This window comes from Microtus ochrogaster, chromosome 10 (genome assembly GCF_000317375.1).
Source record: "Microtus ochrogaster isolate Prairie Vole_2 chromosome 10, MicOch1.0, whole genome shotgun sequence".
Classification (NCBI taxonomy): domain Eukaryota; kingdom Metazoa; phylum Chordata; class Mammalia; order Rodentia; family Cricetidae; genus Microtus; species Microtus ochrogaster.
In genome coordinates, this window is record NC_022016.1 from 82,367,634 (window position 1) to 82,387,363 (window position 19,730).

The window sequence follows — 19,730 nt, forward strand, 5'->3', positions numbered from 1 at the left end:
AATAAATAAATAAATGATAAAAAAGAAAACATTCATTTCAAATACATGTATGTGTATCTCTGTGTGTCATGCACACAAGTGCAGGTACCCGTGGAACCCAGAGCCCATGGAGCTGGAGTTACAAGTGGTTGAAATATGCCTGAAACAGATGCTAGGAATTAAACTTGAGCTTTCTGCAGGAACAGTACAGGAAATTAACTGCTGAGTCATCTCTGCACCCACTAAGGAATACCATCTTTTTGTATTGTTTTTTTGAGACACGGTTTCTCCGTGTCATAGCCCTGGCTGTCCTGGAACGCTTTATAGCCCAGGTTGGTGTTGAACTCAAAGAGACCTGTCTGCCTCTGCCTCCTGGGTGCTGGGACTGAAGGTGTCTGCTCAGAGGAGGGATGCCATCCTAATGTAGCAGTCACTCATATCCATTTGCCAGGACTCCTGTCTGAGAAAGCTTGGGCAGTACGGATGAGCCACTATTCCCTCATCTGTGAGAGGAAGTTTACAAGACTCTCAACAAGACACCTGAAATGGAGGGTGGTAACGTATATACACCAGGTGTTCCCCAAAGTAATCAAATGAATGATAAAGCTTAATTTAAATAAAACACATTAGGAGATTAATAAAGCCAGGTGGAGCATGCCCTTAATCCCAGCACTTGGGAGATGGAGGCAGGTCTCTGTGAGTTCGAGGCCAGCCTGGTCTACAAGAGTGAGTTCCAGGACAAGCTCCAAAGCTACAGAGAAACCCAGTCTTAAAAAACAAAACAAACAAATGAATAAATAAACACTAAGAAAATAGAATAGTCATAACACTATACCATAAAAAGGATGCATGATACCTATGAATTGTTTATTTCTGGAATTTTTCATACAATTAAAATGTCATTTATTTTATGTATAGCAATACAGTTTACACGTTAAATAACACTAGAATGATTCAATTTAAAAGATTTATTTTATTTTTACATATATGAGTGTTTGCCAGAATGTATGCATGTAAGTACACCTTGTGTGTGCCTGGTGCCCAAAGAGGCCAGAAGAGGTTGCTGGAGTCCCTGAAACCGGAGGTGTATTAGACACCATGAGAGTGATGAGAACTGACCCCATCCTCTGCAGGACAACAATGTTCTTAGCCTCATGTAAACAGTTGCAAACAGAAGAAGAGGGAAAACTTTAGGTTATAGACACCTTCGTGTTCTGGTGCTCAGCAGAGCTCAACCTTCACAGTCAGTGCCTATAAAGCTAAAAAGAGAACTTTGGATAGCCAGGGCTACACAGAGAAACCCTGTCTCAAAAACAAAAGTGCAAAGTGTAGGGCCAAGCTTAGTAGTGCACATTTTTAATCCCAGCATTCAAGAGGCAAAGGCAGGCAGATCTCTGTGAGTTGAAAGTCATCCTGGTCTACATAGCAAGCTCTTGGACAACTAGGGCTACAGAGTGAGACCCTGTCTAGAACAGAGTACCAGGCAGCTTCCAGCCAAAGAAAGCTGGGAATTCCACATCTTCCTGCTTGATGTTTCATATCACCCTTCAGAGTGATGGAACCAGAGTGCTATCATGCCCAAAAACTTCTGGTTTTCGACTGTAGTTAACTCAAACAGTAGAAAGAAAAATTGAAAAAACAAACATACAAAACAGGCAAATCGGTGGCTGGAGGGAGAACATGCAACGGTAATTGTATTTCACTGAGGATACATTTTTTAATATTCCATGAGTGATTATGGCCTATGCAGCTCCATAACAAGTTAGACTATCTCTAGAGCACACTGGGGAAGCCTAGAGAGCAGGACCCCCTTCATCCCTTCAACTAGGACCCATTTTGTACTCACCCGTGCCACGCTCTCTTTTAGGTTCTAGGATAGACACAGTTATGAAGAACAAAGATAATAGGCAGGGGAAGGTGTGGCTACACACAGCTTAAGGAGAAGCAGCGTCACAGGAAACACAGGTTTGCACAGCCACACAGTCACCAGGATATGAGCATCTGGATTCCACATGCTCTGATTGACCCACCATGAACAAGTAAGCCAACTGGAGGAGAAGCTAAAATGGACATTTCCATACATTCCTCATGTCAATCAAGAGTTGGGAAATTTAACCAAAATACTAGTTATTTTAACTGAATCTCTAAAATTTGCCATTAAAAATATTCTCCTTTACTAAGTTGAAAGGTTTAAATAATTTGATTTTGTAAAAGACATGAATTTAAATTTTTGTTTTATTTTTAAATTAAAAATTGTTTATGTTTTTCAAAACAGGGTTTCTCTGTATAGTTCTGGCTGTCCTGGAACTCGTTTTGTAGATTAGGTTATTCTCAAACTCATTGAGATTCTCCTGCCTCTCACTCTCCAGTGTTGGGATTAAAGGTGTGCGCCACCACAGTCCAGCTTATTTTTAATTTTTAACATCTACTCGTGTACGGTAAGGGAGAAAGGGAGGGAGGAAGGACTGGGGATGGATGGGAAGAGGACAGTGCTATAGAGGGCACGTGGAGGTCAGAGGACAGCTTGCAGGAGTTTGTTCACTCTACCCTGTGGTTTCAGCTCAGGTGGTCATACTTGAGAACAAGAACCTTTACCTAAATGTCTCACTGCCTACGTTTCAACTGTTTTAAAGGTAACATAGATACTGCTCCTTTTTAATTATGATTTTTTTTATTGATTTATGTGTGTGTGTGTGTGTGTGTGTGTGTGTGTGTGTGTGTGTGTGTGTGTTTGTGCAAGAAGGTTCTTGCAGAGGCCTGGTGAGGAAATCAGATCCCTTGGTGTTGAAGTGAGAGGTGGTTTTCAGCCATATGATAACGCATACTTGGAATAATATTCTGGTCCTAGGTAAAAGCAGCAACTGTTCTCCCTCCCTCCGTCCCTCGAGACAGGCTTTTTCTGTGCAACTCTGGCTGTCCTGGAGCTTGCTCTATAGTCCAGGCTGGCCTCAAACTCACAAGCAACTACTTTTAACTGCTAAGTCATCTCTCCTCTTCCCAGGTTTCCAATTTTAAACACCTGATCTGGACCACTGGGCTACAGCTGTTCAGTGAGGACACTCATGGCAGGCCCTCACTGATACTACAGTGAAACAGTCCTAGAGAAGCTAGGAAAAGAAACAGCAATGAGACAGTGGGAAACCCTTAATCATTCTACAGCTTCACTCTGCAGTCATGGAAAGGCAATCAAAGAAGGATAATTAAACATTTCTGGCCATTTTGTAAGCAAGCTAGGTAGATAAGGTCTGGGATAAAATGCAATAGTCATGAAAAGCACAGAGAACTGTGTAGTATGGAACTACTGGCGGGGTGGGGAACCTCCGCAAAAGACAGGGACCACAAACTAACACTGTAACTCAATTTCCCAATCTTTGAAAGCAAGTGAGGGTAGAGGTACCTGCCACCCACCCCACTAAAGCAGGATGTCATGTAGGGGAAACCACGTCCAAATTCATCACAATGAAGGGGTTGCCATGAGTTTTTAGTTGTTGTTTTGCTTTAGTATTGTTTGCTTTCAGCCAATGACCTGGGATTTAAGGATGGGGATCTGGTGACAAAGTAGGGATCCTTTACAAATCTACCAGCTTTCAAATGGCTCCATCATAATTTGTTCTTTCTAGTCAAGTGTCCTGTAGGCGGCCCTGGATTACACACAGGCTTGGCTAAGAGGTGTCCTTTCCTTCATTTTTGGCCCACTCTTATCAAAGAGCACATAAACTCTTCCTATGGGGCCTAGGCACTCAGCAACTCTTCATGCTAGCCACCAAGATGTGTGGTCAAAGACAGGCCTGCACAAGGATGTGGTAGAGGACTTTGCTGCTTAAAAACAGCATCAGTTTCTGGCAACACTTGGTTTGTTTCCACCCTAACAAAGTAACTGTTCTGTTGAAGCACAGAGCCAGGGACTGTGTGTATAAACAGCACCTTCCGGCGGAACAGGAACCCGCCAAAAAAAAAGGCACTGAATCCAAAGCAGGGTCAAACTCTATTTTAGAACAACAGCAAAACTATATGTATGATTGTTTTGTCCATGGAGACCAGAAGAGGACATCGGATCCATTGGAACTAGAGATACAGGTGGTTGTGACCTGACATGTGGGTGCTGGGAAAGGAACCTAGGTCCTCTGTGAAGAGCAGTTAAGTGCTCTTAACTTGAGCCATCTTTGCAGCCCCTTAGGGTCATACTCTCATTAACTAGGCCTATCCTGAACTGTGGAATGGCATTTTCACTTGTCAAATGTGTAAATTACCAGCTCTCAGTTTGTCATGAAACAATGGAAAGCTTTACATGAGACACAAAGCATCAGAATCCCTTGAGATTTAAAATAGTCGGGTGGTGGTGGCACACACCTTTAATCCCAGCACTCCGGAGGCAGCGGCAGGAGGATCTCTGTGAGTTCGAGGCCAGCCTGGTCTACAAGAGCTAGTTCCAGGACAGGTTCCAAAGCTACAGAGAAACCCTGTCTTGAAAAAAAACAAAAAATAAAGTAAAATAAAATCGTTCTAAACCCTATGGTGGTTTCTCCACAGGCAGTGACATTTTAGATGCACGGCTCATACTGTTCAGGGACTTGCTACAGGCCCTGACCCTTCCTGATTAACAGTGAGGAAGATCATGCCACAAGAAGAAAAACACATTTCTGTGTAATTGCCTAAGTTAAATGTGCTTCTCTTATGCTGCCTGACAAATCATCCCTTGCTTATTACCATCTATAATTTAATATATATAAGTGCTTTACTGGCAAGCCTCTCAAAAGAATAAATAATAATGACTGCCTACAGTTTAATTAACTCATGATTGAACTTCTCGTGGACTGCCACAAACATTAAATTATACCCTTCCTCAAAGCTACCATGCATAGAAATCTTGACTTGAGTCTTAACTCTCTTGCCTCAACAATTCTCAAATTTCAGCAACTCTGTATGTTGGACACAGAGGTGAGAGAACCAGCCTTAAAGCCTGGTTATAAAGTATGTTATTTTACAGAGCAAGGATGAGGTCTTAATTTAAATAAGACTAAAAATGTGCACGATGTCAGAGCACCTCATTTACATTAGAGCAGTCATTAAACATCTCCCAGGCTTTGGCTGCCTTATTAGCATAAACTCAAGTATCACCTTAAGGTTTCCGGTTTCTGCTCTGGCTTCTCTTAGGAGCTGCCATTTCTGTCTGCATGGTGTTGCAAGTAAATTTCCCTTTGGCATGGTTCAACTGTCAGGCACCTCTGCTCTATAATGAACCCATGAATTACATCTCCCCTGCTCTGACATCTCTGGTCTCACACATCAAAATATTGTTCTTCAATTGTAATTTATAACTTAATTTAAATGTTCCCTTTTCCTGTGACCTTTTTAGATCAAATGGCAGTGCATCTGGCAGTTTCTACTAGACCAAAGCACCTTTCACAATTACAGCATTAGAGTAGCCGTAGAGAAGCCGCTTCAAGGCATACTGCTTTCATGCAGAATGTTTAATAAGTGTGCTCTACTAGGAAGAGTGTAAGATTTAGAGTCTTCTGCCATCCGAAACATGCTGCATATATAGTAAGCAACTGCCAAGATTCCCAGGAAGGAGAAGCAGGGAGGGACCTTTGCATACTTTTTTAAAATTATAAAAACTTCCTTTGGAGGTCAGAGGGCAACTTGCAGTGGTTGGTGATCTCCTTCTATCAGGGGGGTCCCAGGGAGCCAACTCAGACCGGGAGGTTTGGCAGTCAGTTTCCCTGCGAGCTATCTCACTAGTCTGCCTCATGTGCTTTACTACCAAAATGAAAAGACCTTGTCAAAATCTGTCAAAGACAATTTAAAAAACATCTCCCTTTCCCAAACCATGATTAACAGATTTCATTCATAACCCTAACATCAGTAACTGAGTACTGAGCACAAAATATGATACATATATAATATATAAAATGCATACATGTCAAAAAGCTACAGTTAAAATAAAAGCACCTGATGGAGGAAGGTCATTGGTTAAAAAAATAAAGAAACTGCTTGGCTGGCCCTCATAGGTTAAAACAGGTGGGAGGAGTAAATAGAACAGAATGCTGGGAGGAAGAGGAAGTGAGCTCAGACTCGACAGCTCTGCGCTCTGGAGCAGAGATGCCATGCTCCCCGCTCTGGGCAGACACACGGATAAAGCTCCGACCCAGGATGGACGTAGGCTAGAATCTCCCTGGTAAGCCACCTTGTGGGCTACAGCAGATTATTAGAGATGGGCTAGTCCAGGTGCGAGTGTTAGCCTAGAAGAGGCTAGATAGAAAGGGCCAAGCAGTGCTTAAAAGAATACAGTGTCCGTGTAATTATTTTGGGGCATAAGCTAGCCAAGCAGGCGGCCGGGGTGCTCGGGACGCAGCCCCGCCGCTCCTATTACAACAAGTACCTGAAGCCGGGTGGTGATGGCGTACGCATTTAATTCCAGCACTTGGGAGGCAGAGGCAGGCAGATCTCTGAGAGTTCGAGGCCAGCCTGGTCTATAAGAGCTAGTTCCAGGGGGGCTGGAGAGATGGCTCAAAGGTTAAGAGCATTGCCTGCTCTTCCAAAGGTCCTGAGTTCAATTCCCAGCAACCACATGGTGGCTCACAACCATCTGTAATGGGGTCTGGTACCCTCCTCTGGCCTGTGGGCATACACACAGACAGAATATTGTATACATAATAAAAAAATAAATAAATAAATATTTTTATTTATTTTTTTTAAAAAAAGAGCTAGTTCCAGGACAGGCACCTAAACTACAGAGAAACCTTTTCTCAGAAAACCAAAACATATATATGCATGCACCTGACTTGCCAGGTATGGTTATGCACAACTATGACCCAAGCACTCAGGAGGCAGAAGCAGGTGGATATATGTGAGTTTGAGGCCAGCCTAGTCTACAAAGAGTTCCAGGACAGCTAGGGCTACACAGAAAAACTCTGTCTCGGAAACAGCAATGAACCAAAACCAAACCCCCAAAAACTACAAGTACAAGCTCAGTATTCATTTGTCCATCAAATTCTATTTAGGTACTATTGCAGCTAAATTAGTCTAAATACACTAATGGGAGCAAAGAAACAAAGGCAAAAACACAGAATTTAGCTGTTTAGAAAAAGCTTGAGAGAAAGGTATTGTTAATTATTTTTACAAGAAAATATAGTACTTGGACATCCCTCCTACTGCCATGTTTTGGAGTAAACTCAATAATGCCCTGTGCACACTGGGCCAGTGCTCTGTAACTGCTACACAGGTACTCCCTACCCTAAATCACCTTCTAAATAATGACAAGGCCTCAGAGTTATGTTAGCCCTCACAGTTACATAGAAGATTGGCAGGGCAGTGCATATCACTGAAAGTATCACTTTTAGTGGCCACTGGCTTGCTGCAGGCCATTCTGATGGGAAGCAACAGTGCAAGGGTTAAGCATAAACCTACACTCCAGGGATAAGTCTGTGCCACAGTCCAGCCTACAGTGCTCAATTTGGAGCAGCTGCGGATAATCTGGTGGCCATGATGGACACTGCAAACACATCTATATCTTGGAGCTAAGGGTGGGTAAAGGGAAGTAGGCAATGAGCAGAGAAAAGATCCACCAAAACCAGGTAATAAAATAAAGACTAGCATAAGAATGCTGAGTGACTCCAGATTAGGCTTTGAAAATCTAGTCAGTGCAGCACAGACTGCCTGTCCTTACTGAACAGAAACAACCAAACAGGGCACACATTCTTGGCAGGAGGTGAGCACAAGTGGCAATACATTCAGCCAACATCTCCAGGCTCACTGCTGAGTCACAGCTCCTTTCTAAAGACTACTGTGTCTGGAAGCAAGCTAGTCACCACCTCTTGCTAAGGGGTCTCTGAGGACTCTAAGATTCACAGGAAGAAGAGGTGAAGTCAGCAAGAAGAGTACAAGAGCAAGCTTTAAAGACCATATTCCAACAGAAGCTAGGCAAGCCACTTTGAAAAGTCCTGGTGAATGACCTCTACAAGTCTTGGCTGAGGTGAACCATCTGCCTGTTTGGAGGCTCTGTCTGCAGTCTCCATACCAACACCCCCCCCCCCCCAAAAAAAAGAGAGAGAGCCTGAGGCCAAGACACCGGTGAGGAGTTGTGTGGAAAACTCAGCACCAAACTAGTGTCTGGCTGTGGCTTGACTTAAGTCCCCTACCCCCATCCCCTCCCCTGACTCTGCCACCATCTCAATTAAACCTCCCATTTTCTCACTGCAGAAAGGAGGTGAGAACTTATTTTGGAAGACTGTTTAGAATAGTTATCTCTTACTATTCCTGACACTAAAAAAATATTCAATTAAGGACTGCTGACTGGAAGGGAGGGGCCTAGATGGAAGGGGTAGGACATTTCAAAGGAAGCTCACAGGATTGGAAGAACTTAGGACACAGACTTTCACTTAAGGTTCCACTGGTCACTTGATGGCTCCAGGAAGTGCCCCAGCTGTTAACTGAGCACACAGGTCAGACTTCAAGAGCTCAGGGAAGTGAATGGCTAAAACCTTAGGAAACAAGCAGAAAACCGAGAGAAGAGAAACAGAGAACCCTGAAACCTGGTGGAAGCCCCGAGAATCTGAGCCCTGTATATTTCTAGCCACAACATGAGGTTTCAAAGTCACTTTTAGAACTTGCCAAGTTTTCACATTCCATTACTTTGTAAGATTTTGCCAAAAGACAGAATCAGAGGATCTCCTGAAATGCATGGCAACAGCATTATTAGCACATTAATTCAGATCTAGGATAAATTCTTGGAACAAAACACTTGAAGCAGCACTGGAGAAGGCGGCTCCAGTCTCCAGGCTCTTGAAAGCTGGATGTGCACAGCACAGATCTTTACATGAAATTCAGAGCAGGTTATCATTTACACACTTATGTGTATGTATGTGGAGGCCCAAAACTGTGGGGCCATTCTATCTCGACTAAAGGTCAGAGAGCTGGAACTGAATTCTGTTCCTTCAAGGTTATTGTCTGTTGTGACCTCAAACAAAGGTCCCGCTTACTTTCAGAACAGAGAGTTCTGCTCTCACTCAGGGTCCAACTAAGTTCCTACTCCCTTAGGAAGATAAAAATGTATTCCAGGGAGTGGTTTGCCTATGTTTGGTCTAGGGTGTGAGCATTACTTGTCTTATTCTAGCAACAGAAAGTTTAATTAAGAATGCAGTCCACAACCTTCAACTGGTCTGTTTATTTCCTTGTATCATGTTAATGCAGTTTTTTTACCTTACTCCCATCTTTTAGGGTTGGGGTATTTTAAGAAATGGAAATTAAATTAAACACAGGCGACTTCAGCATTCACAGGAACTCCCTCCAGGAACTATCCTATGCTTCTGTTTGTTATTTTTACTCACCCTTCCTTCTCTTTACTTTTTCTAATCCCTATGACCTATCCTGGTAAGTGGTATCTTTGTTGAAGCTGGTCTCCAACACATAGATTTGTTTCTTTGAAACAAAGTCTTCCTGCTTTTCATATCTGAGGTTCAACAACACAAGGTTCCTAAGGGGAGGCTCCTGAGAACTCAGTAACTGACTGCTAAGGATTCAAGGTTCAGGACTCATGATGGATATAACTGACCATAAAGAAAAGCTCTGGCAGGCTCAGGAGTCCCGACTACTTATGGGACTTTCTGCATGATGACTTGCCAAGAGAAAAAGGTCCACGTCTATCTACAAGTAGAAAAGGTTCTGGACCACTTTGAAAACAAGTCGTCCTCCCCCACCCCCCACCCCTGCCTGCCCAAATCCAAACCTAGGCAAAAGTTTACAGGGTAACAGCAAGACCACTACTGTATCTACCTGGTATAGTAAAAGGAAATCTACTCATAAACGCTACTCTACTTCAGGAAAAGACTGTGGTAGTTAGACACGCAACAGAGAGAAGGAAGACACATCTGCCGAAGCTGCTCTAAGTCTCTCAGAAGTCAATGGGGAACAGCTGCTGCAGATTCTCAGCAACTGGAACTGCAATGGTTTATGACAAGCAATTTTAAGGCATGCAAATAACTTACACTTAATGTTCTGGGCGTAACAATAGAATTGTGGGACAAAGGAAACCAAAGAGCACATAAAGTGAGGCTCTGATGCAGGGGAACTGGGGGCTGCTCTTTAGTCTACACACTAGCCAGGCACGAGATGAAGACTGTCCTCTGGCTGTCATGAAGGAAGCAAAAGCTTCTGTGTGAGCAGTGCAGTGCTCTCCAGCAAAATCAGTGGTGCTAAGCCTTAGAAACAGAATTGCCTTACTATCCTGGTATTAACAACCAACAAATAAATAAGCCGACCCAGACACACAGACATTTGCCTGATAAGCAGTTAAGAGCAGCAGTGCCAGTGTCTGGGAGGCAGGAACAGGAAAAGCAGAAGTTGGAGAGCAACCAGGATCACACAGTAAACTGATTTTCCCAAGATGCTTGGCTATCTGGATCCGTGTCCCTAAGAACAGAGTTAAGACCATACAGGCTAACACATAGGCATTTGAGATAAGACAGAGAGATGGGAACACCAATGAGGAATTTTTAACTTGTTGAAGAACAAAGCCTCCAAATGACAATTCATCAGATATTTTGGGAAGGCTGCTCTAAGATTCTAGCGTCTACCAAGAGGTGGGGGCGCACACCTTTAATCTCAGCACTCGGAAGGCAGAGACAGAGGCACAAGGATCTCTGAGTTTGAGGCCAGCCTTGTCTAGAGAGCAAGCTCTGGGACTAGACAGAAAAACTTGGGGGGGTGGGGGGCTGAAGGGAGGGAGACGGGGCGGGGAGAAGAAAGATCCTAGCCTCCATTCTATCTTCCCCCAAATTTAAATGATTATAAATAAGAAACAGGTGTGTACTAATTTGTAGATGATAGCACACTTTAAAAACTACGCAGATTAAATTAGTTCATTCATAAACACAAACTTATACCTAGCTTGTAGGACATTAATGAAACCAACACAACTGCTGTCAATAAATAAAATAGTTGACCAATAATTTATGCTTATTAAAAGGAAAATAACAATGATAAACTAAAAGTCCCATGTCACATTTCAAATTCTACAGAGGGCTATTGAGACACTCACAGGGTAAAGGTGCCTGATAACCTGAGTCTGATCCCAGGATCCATGTAGTAGGAGAGCACTGACTCTTGCAAGCTGTCCATGACCTCCACTTGTGCACAGTGGCAGTTGTGTACACACACACACACACACACACACACACACACGTAATTCTTTCAGACTTTTAAAAAGTCTTTTAAAAACCAGTGGAAAAGCTCAGGGAAGGAGAGAAACAGAAGTAGTTTAATAAAGGAAAATAATACAGAAAGAAATAAAAAAAACTAAGAAAATGTGATGAACAAAGCTTTAGGGTGACCATGGGTGTCACTCTACCTAGCAGAGATATGGTTTTAGGGAAGGTGCTTTGTAAGAATGGGAAGATTACAACATGGAAGAAATCTGAGAACATTATTCTCAGTGAAGGAAACCAGTTCCAACAGTAGAGTATTATACAAGTCCATCTACCAGCAGTGATCAGAACAGACAAATCCACAGTGACAGAAAGAAGTGAGTGGCTGTCCAGGACTGAAAATGCCGGGGGACACAGAAAGTGACTGTTAATGGAGTCAGGGTTCCTTTATGGAGTGACAAAAACACTCTAAAATTGATAGTGGCAACAGCTGCCTGAACCTTAAATTCATAAAAAAGGACACAAACTGCACATCTTAAATGGGTAAATTATACAGAATTTGAATTGTATCTCAATAAACTTGTTATATAAAAAAGACAAGAAAAGGCAGGTGATGATGGCAGCATACACTTTTTCTTTTCTTTTTGGATTTTTGTTTTTTTTGTTTTTTCGAGACAGGGTTTCTCCGTAGCTTTTGGTTCCTGTCCTGGAACTAGCTCTTGTAGACCAGGCTGGCTTCGAACTCACAGAGATCCACTTGCCTCTGCCTCCCGAGTGCTGGGATTAAAGGCGTGCGCCACCACCGCCCGGCTGGCAGCATACATTTTTAATCCCAGCACTCGGGAGGCAGAGGCAAGTGGATCTCTGTGAGTTCGAAGCCAGCCTGGTCTACAAACTGAGTTCCGGGACAGCAGAGGCTACACAGAGAAACCTTGTCTCAAAAAACAACAAAAAGAAAGAAATGATTAGAATCTAGCATAGTGGTGCACATCTGTAATCCAGCATTTGGGAGGTAGAGGCAGGAGGATAAGAAGGCACCCAATGTTATCCTCAAGGCTTCAATTTCCATCCAGGCCAGCCTGGGCTCCATCAGACCTTGTCCCAATTTCTCTACCAACCTCCTAAAGTCCTAAAAACAAATGGGTAAAAAAACATTTGATGGTGGCTCATATGGAAAAGTAGAGCTGGGGCCCAGACTGTGGGGAGCCATAGCCTTGTGGGGAGCAAGGCAAACATAGCCTGGTGAGACTCCTGGTGACAGCAATCCAAAATGCAAGGCAGGCATGTTGCACTAGTTTTAATGTGGGTGGCCATAATCCCCCCACCAGTTCCAGAGAAACCAGTCCAACTAAGCAGAACTACAGACTGCCCCAAAGGAACAAAATATTAAAGGATTAAAAGCTAAACTCCATCCTCATTTAAATGAGACTAAGAATAAACCATATAATTTATGTTAAAATGTCATTACCTGGAACTTTAGAACTAAATTGGATTACAAAAGGAGCCATGTTAGTAAACATCTTTCTTGCTATTTATTCTTTTGTTTAAGTTTTGTTGATTGGGTCTCACTCTAGCCTCAAACTGCTGATCTTTTTGCCTCCGTCTCCAGAATGCTGTAATTACAGATGAGTATACTACTAAGCCTGACAATGACAGTAAGTTCCTATCCACTTCATTTGTAAAACCAAAGCTAAAAGAGTTTCCAACCAGTCAAAGCACAATATATGAAGCAGGTGGAAATGTACATATTGTTATGCTGACAAACCTCACCGCCAAGACCTTAATTAATTAGTAGCACAGCCTGTACACACTAATATCACATTGCATAAGTAAAAGTTTGTCAAGATAGATGTATATGAGCTACTGTCCTGAAATTTATACCATTCCCCTAATAAGAAACACATAACATGATCAACTTTTTCCATTCCCTTTTCAAAAACAAATATCCCCCACCCCCACCTCCGGCCCAAGCAAATCCTGCCTTAACTAACCCAAGTCAGCAAGCACTAACCATTCAGGGCTGCCTTGTGTGGAAAGGGCAGCACTAACCATGAATGCCCACGAAATCAAAGAAAGAAGGAGCTGATCACACACTGTCACAGATGGACTCCTGTGAGTGCCATATTTGGGGCTTAAAAATACTCCCAAAATACCCACAGGCACTTCAAAGCTAATATAGGTCAGGAGACGCCAATGCAGACTACTTATGATGAACTAACAGAAAATCTCCAAGAAAAATCCTGTAGATGTAGCTTTCAGAGTCCAAGGGGGCAAATGAGATGAAGGAGTCTTTCCAGTCAGCGTATTTGCATACTCATAACACCATGAGTGCTCCATGATCAATTCTGATAAAGAATTGAGCCCAATTTGTTTTTTCACCCATACAAACATTTAGCCTTTCACTACTGCATACCAGACAGCAGGGCAGGGCTGAGAAAACAAGACAATTGATACCTGATAGTGAACAAACTGTTGTTACCTTTCTAACTAATTTGCCATCAAATATGAAACACCATTCAGCTTCAGGGGACTTTGAACCCTTTGTTGGAGATGTGAGTGTACATAAAAAAAATGAGCAAACAGATACACACACTCTCTTAAACATGTAAAAGGCTTGATCCAAGCCGGGCGATGGTGGCACATGCCTTTAATCCCAGCACTTGGGAGGCAGAGGCAGGCGGATCTCTGTGAGTTCGAGACCAGCCTGGTCTACAGAGCTAGTTCCAGGACAGGCTCCAAAGCCACAGAGAAACCCTGTCTCGAAAAACCAAAGAAAAAAAAAAAAAAAGGCTTGATCCAACTCTAACAGCCACCCATATTTCGGGAAATAAAGCTGTCTGGGCTGAGATGTAACTCTGCTTCGTGATTATAAATTTTGCTGGTAAAAGTAAAAACGAAACAGATGCTGAGTGCTGTAAGAAAATATAAATATAAAATGGCAACAATTACTCAGAGAAGTCAACTTTAATTTTACTAATGGAAGAAAATTGAGCCCCAACAGTGAAATACAGTATTGATTTAGTAAGAGTAATTCAGCATACTATAAGATCTGTTTTGTAAATGGGTAGCCAGCAGAGATGGCCAAATCAAACCAATCAGAATAAGAAGGCTGTTCTGTGCTTCATGGTGTCAACTTTACCAATTACTAACCAGTTGATGGTGCAGGTGCACTTAGCCCAAAGTTTACACTACCTGGACCCCATTATACAAACATTTCTAAAGATAACACTGTGATTTAGCAATCTGACATGATAGAGCTCGTATTTAGGTATTATAAGCAACACATGGGGACCCATACCTGTAACCCCAGTATGTGGATAACTGAGAAGAGAGGCTAGCCCACGCAACCCAGCAAATTCCATGCCAGGAAGAGCAATACAATGGGACTCTGTCTTAAAAATACCCCAAACAAATCAAGCAACAAGCAAGAAAACAAACAACAATGAAAGCTTTACACGTGGTTTGAGCTTTATAGTTTAAGAACCATATGCATTATATTTAAGCAAACTAAATACTCCAAGAAAAAGTCAGACACTGTTAGACTGGATGGAAAGAGGAGAACACAAAAACACACAAAACAACCAATGAGCTACTTCAAAAACAAAGAGGCAAGATTCACAATGACAAGAAAGAAAAAGTTGAAAACAGTAAAGACGAGAAACCTTGAGAGCCTATGAGAGTGTCAGACACAAGAGACATCAAAACAAGTGATTACTGGATAGATACACAGAGACACATCCCTCAAAGGTGCAGGAGCCAATACACAAATGCTACAAAGGTTCATGTGCCTAACACACCACTTCAAAAACATGCTGCAAAAATGGATAGGGTCTAGCGAGTAGGTAATGGTAAAAGTTAAAATGGGAATGATTATTCAGATCTTCCTTACAGTGCTGATTACACAGTTATCAGTTATGAGATGGAGTCGGAGGACAATGTGCTGAAGTCATTTCTCTCCTACCCTATGGGTACCAGGGACAACCAGGTCATCAGGATTGGTGGCAAATGCCTTTACCCACTGAACAATATCTTGACCCTAGCTCCTCAATTTTAACACCCTCCTAACACAACAAAATAACTGTAGAATTGAAAACACCAAAGCATTTTAATCAATATAAATTACATGCCAAACCAGGAAACAAACTGCAAAAGATTGAAATCTTGGGGGCTAGAGGGATAGATAGCTTAGTGGTTAAGAGAAGCTACTGTTCTTCCAGAGGACCCGAGTTGAATTTGTAGCACCATGTGGCTCAAAACCACCTTTACTTCCAATCTCCAGAGATTCCAAGGTGTCTGGACTCTTCGTGTACCCGCACTCACATGTACCTACCAACCGACCTACACACACAGTTAAAAATAATGAAAATTAATCAAAAAACAAAAAAGACTGAAATTTTATCAATGACTCTGCTGGCACAAATTAAATATGACTAACATCTCAAAAAAAATTAAAAAACTCTACATAACTTGATATTACACAATTTAATTCTAAGTAATTCATAGGCCAAAAACATACCAAAAAAGATTTAAAAGCATCTTGAAAAGCAAGATACTGAGAGCAAGAGGGAAAAGAAAACCAAAATTTGTGATGAAAGCAGTTATTTAACACCCAACTGTTGGAGCTGGAAAATATATCAAATTAAATTCCCAGATGGAAGGAAACAAGTCTAATGAGAAAACAACAATAAGACTAAAACCTAATTGTTGTATAAGGTCAAGTTTGATAAATCTCTATTTTTTACGGTAAGTCAGAGAAAACAAATTCAAGGTCTTAGGAAAGACAGAAAGGCTAATAATTAGGAAATCTATAGACATTAAAGTTTTTGAAGATTTATTATGTACACAGCGTCTGTCTGCATGTATGTTTACAGGCCAGAAGAAGGCACCAGATCTCATTATAGATGGTTGTGAGCCACCTTGTGGTTGCTGGGAATTGAACTCAGGACCTCTGAAAGAACAGTCAGTGTTCTTAAACCTCTGAGCCATCTCTCCAGCCTCCTAGACATTAAAATGTTAACACTTAATCGGGCAGTGGTGGTGCACGCCTTTAATCCCAACACCTGGGAGGCAGAAGCAGGTGGATCTCTGTGAGTTAGAGACCAACCTAGTCTACAAAGGAAGACAGAGAAACCCTGTCTTAAAAAACCAAAAACCAACCAAACAAAAAATGTTAACTCTAAAAACTAGAGGAAAAAGACAAAATATTTAAAACCACAGGCTTTAAATATTTTGAAATATTTAAAATATTTGTGAGTTGGAGGCCAGCCTGGTCTACAAGAGCTAGTTCCAGGACAGGCTCCAAGCTCCAAGCCAGCCTGGTCTACAAGATCTAGTTCCAGGATAGGCTCCAAGCTCCAAAGCCACAGAGAAACCCTGTCTTGAAAAACAACAAAAAAAAAAAAAAAAAAAAAAAAAAAAAAGAAGAAGACATAAGGGAACAAGGGTTAGTTTAAAATGTAAGCGTTAGCTAGTAACCAGTCTAAGCTATCAACTGAGCATTTATAGTTAATAATAAGTCTACGAATGACTATTTGGGAGAGCAGCTGCCGAGGCACAGAAAAATTCCGCATACAAAACTACAGAACTACTTCCAATTACAGAACTCTCAAGAAAAAGAAAAGTAAAATAAAAGATGCGCTTAAATAGGTAACCATTAGGAGCTGCTAGGTCTCCTGACAGTCCTGCCTACACACAGCCACATGACCACCATGTGCAAACATGCAGGATCCTGAGGCACCACATCAGAAGCTGACCCTCAACACTAAGCATCACTCATTTGGAGCTCATGATCTCACATTAGAAAATATGAGAGAAAGTATCAGCTTCATATATTCATCTTCTTGTACTGTTCTGAGGATACATTATGAGGTCAAAATAGTGCTGACAGAAAAACAAAACTGGGTGGTAGTGGTGCACACCTTTAATCCCAGCATGTTGGAGCAGAGGCAGGTGGTTCTCAGTGAAGTCATGGCCAGTCTGGTCTACAGAGCTAGTTCTGGGACAACCAGGACTGTTTACACAGAGAAACTTTGCCTCAAAAAACCAAAACCAAACCAAACCCAAAACCAGAGGTAATGCACTGACTCCTGCAGTCACACTGTTGATAGGGCAGTGAGTGTTCTTACTTCTGAACCATTGTGCAGGTCTTAAAGGAATACAGCAAATAAACACCTGCCATTTCCTAAAACCATTCCCAACTAGTTGGACTCACATTTCTTTCTTTTGTTTTTTGCTCTGTTTTGGTTATTTGAGACAGGGTTTTCCATGTAGCCCTGGCTGTCCTATGTAGACCAGACTAGCTTTTAACTCACAGCACCCTCCTGCTTCTGCCCCTGAGCCTGAGATTACAGGTATAAGCCACATGCCAGCTCATGAACTTTCAAATATATGAAATTTGTTAAACTTATGTTTAGTTATTAGGGAGGGCAAACATGTGCATGCCAATGTATTTTGCCTGCAGATAGCCAGAGATTCCTCTGGAGCTGAAGTTATAGGCCATTGTTGAAGAAAAAAAAATAAAAGAAGAACATGCCTACTCCTAAAGCGTGGAGATTTTTACTGTAGATATAAGGGAGAAGGCGGTAGAGGAAGAGTCCAGGCTGAATATGGCTGGTAGATTAAACTAGACCATGGAGAGAAACTGAGAGAGAGGCCAAGAGAGCAGCATAGCCAATGGCGAGGGAAAGGGAGCTGAAGCCCAGCCCCTGGAAAGGAGAGGTTTAAGGTAGGGCAGGGTGAGAAGTGCTAAGAGGAGCCAAAGGTACTGAGGGATGCTGGAAAGAGTAACCCAGCAGCCACTCTGATCTGTTACTAGGTACCTCAGCTGGCCATTTGTCCAGAGTCTCACAGATCTAATAACTGTGAGTCACCTGGCTTGACTAGGTGTTGGAGGAGAGAGCCACTAGTTTCCGGCCACTTGGCTAGCTTACGCCCGAAATAATCATACAGAAACTGTATTAATTAAAACACTTCTTGGCCCATTAGCTCTAACTATTGGCTAACTCCTAAATCTTAATTTAACCCATTTCTAGTAATCTGTGTATCACCATGAGGTTGTGGCCTATCAGCAAAGTTTTAGCACGTCTATATCCGGCAGCTCCATGGCTTTTCTCTAACTCCGCCTTCCTCTTCCCATGTTATAGGCCAAGCCAGTTCTTTATTCATTAACCAATAAAAGCAACACATAGAAGGCCCTCCCACAGCAGTTAGGTACTGTGAATTAATCTGGGTCCTCTGGAAGAACAATGTGTGCTCTTCACTGCTGAGCCATCTCAAATACATTATTTTAGACTAGTGGAAAAGATTAAAGGCATGGTGCTGTAGTCAATCATGTTCATATAACCTTATATTATTACTTGATCTCTATAAATTACTTTCATTGCCGTAGCTCAGGTTCAATTCCTGCTCAGGAAAGCCTTTCTTGTCAGGGACAGGAAGACAGCTCAACAGCTCTAAAAACTTGCCGCCAAGCCTGATAACCTGAGGCTTTGATCCCAAGAACCAACATGGTAGAAGGAATGACTCTTGCAAGATGTACTCTGGCTTCTAAAGTGCAAAAGTGGCGTGTTTCTCCTTCCTCACAAAATAAATGAACATTTTTGATTGTTTTGTTTTGAGACATGGCTTCTCTGTTTACTCCTAGCTGTCCTAGAACTCTCTTTGTTCTGGCCTCAAACTCAAGAGATCTGCCTGCCTCTGCCTGCGCCTTTAATCCCAGGACCCGGCTTGTTTAATTTTTTTTAATTAATTAAATTTTTTTAATTTGTTTTAATTTTTTTTTTTAACAATAGCAGAGTGTCCTCCAGTGGGTACTCTGAGGATGACATCATCTGTTCATCCAGTATCCAAATACAAGTTTCAGTAAAGATGTATGATACTAGGAACTCATTTGAGGATTCTCACAATCTTGAGGTTCAGATAAATTAGGATACAAAGCTGGAGTTACAATGTCTTCTCCCTAGAATTTCAGCGACCAATGGCCAAGACCACAATTCTTGGTGTGTGTGTGTGTGTGTGTGTGTGTGTGTGTGTGTGTGTGTGTGTGTGTGTGTAAATTACACCCTCTGCATGAGGGACTGGGATGTTCCTGTAAGAGGAGGTAAGGCAGCCGTGAGAAGTCATGCCAGTGCTGGGAACTGAACACAGCTTCTGCACAAGAGCAACAACACTCTTGTTGGCTGAGTCAATTCATTCTTTTGTCAACTTTTTGTTTCTGTATATTTATGCGATTTAATTTTTATATATAAATTGTGTATATGAGTGTGTGTGTGTCAGCTCCTCTGTAAGAACAGCAAGCTTCTCTCACCTGCAGTCAGTTCATTTAAATCCTAGCAGCACCAGAGCACCCACCCTTGTGCTCTCTAAAGACATCCAGAGACTTACTGTGTTCAGTGCGTTGAGCGTGGTGTCGTCCCGAGATGCCGCGACACAGCCATCCTCTGTGGAACCTCCATCACACATCCCCGCAAATGCAGCCATGCTCCTTTGGAGAAAGGGATGGAGTTTCCTTCATCAGCACACATTAATATCCATATACAGGGTAATTTTTTTTTTTTTTTTTTTTTTTAGTTTTTCTAATGGAGTCACCCAAATAGGGGGTCCTAATGG

General features: G+C 42.1%; 1 protein-coding gene across 11 annotated transcripts in view; it reads right to left on the reverse strand.

Annotated features, from left to right (window-relative positions):
• The window catches only part of Rere (arginine-glutamic acid dipeptide repeats), a 367,056-nt gene that overhangs the window by 100,630 nt on the left and 246,696 nt on the right, over positions 1-19,730 (reverse strand). For all 11 annotated transcript variants that reach the window (XM_026782135.1, XM_026782129.1, XM_026782128.1 and 8 more), the window contains one exon: positions 19,506-19,605. In XM_026782135.1, the coding sequence (XP_026637936.1) occupies positions 19,506-19,605 (100 nt within the window). The remainder of the gene's footprint in view (positions 1-19,505; positions 19,606-19,730) is intronic.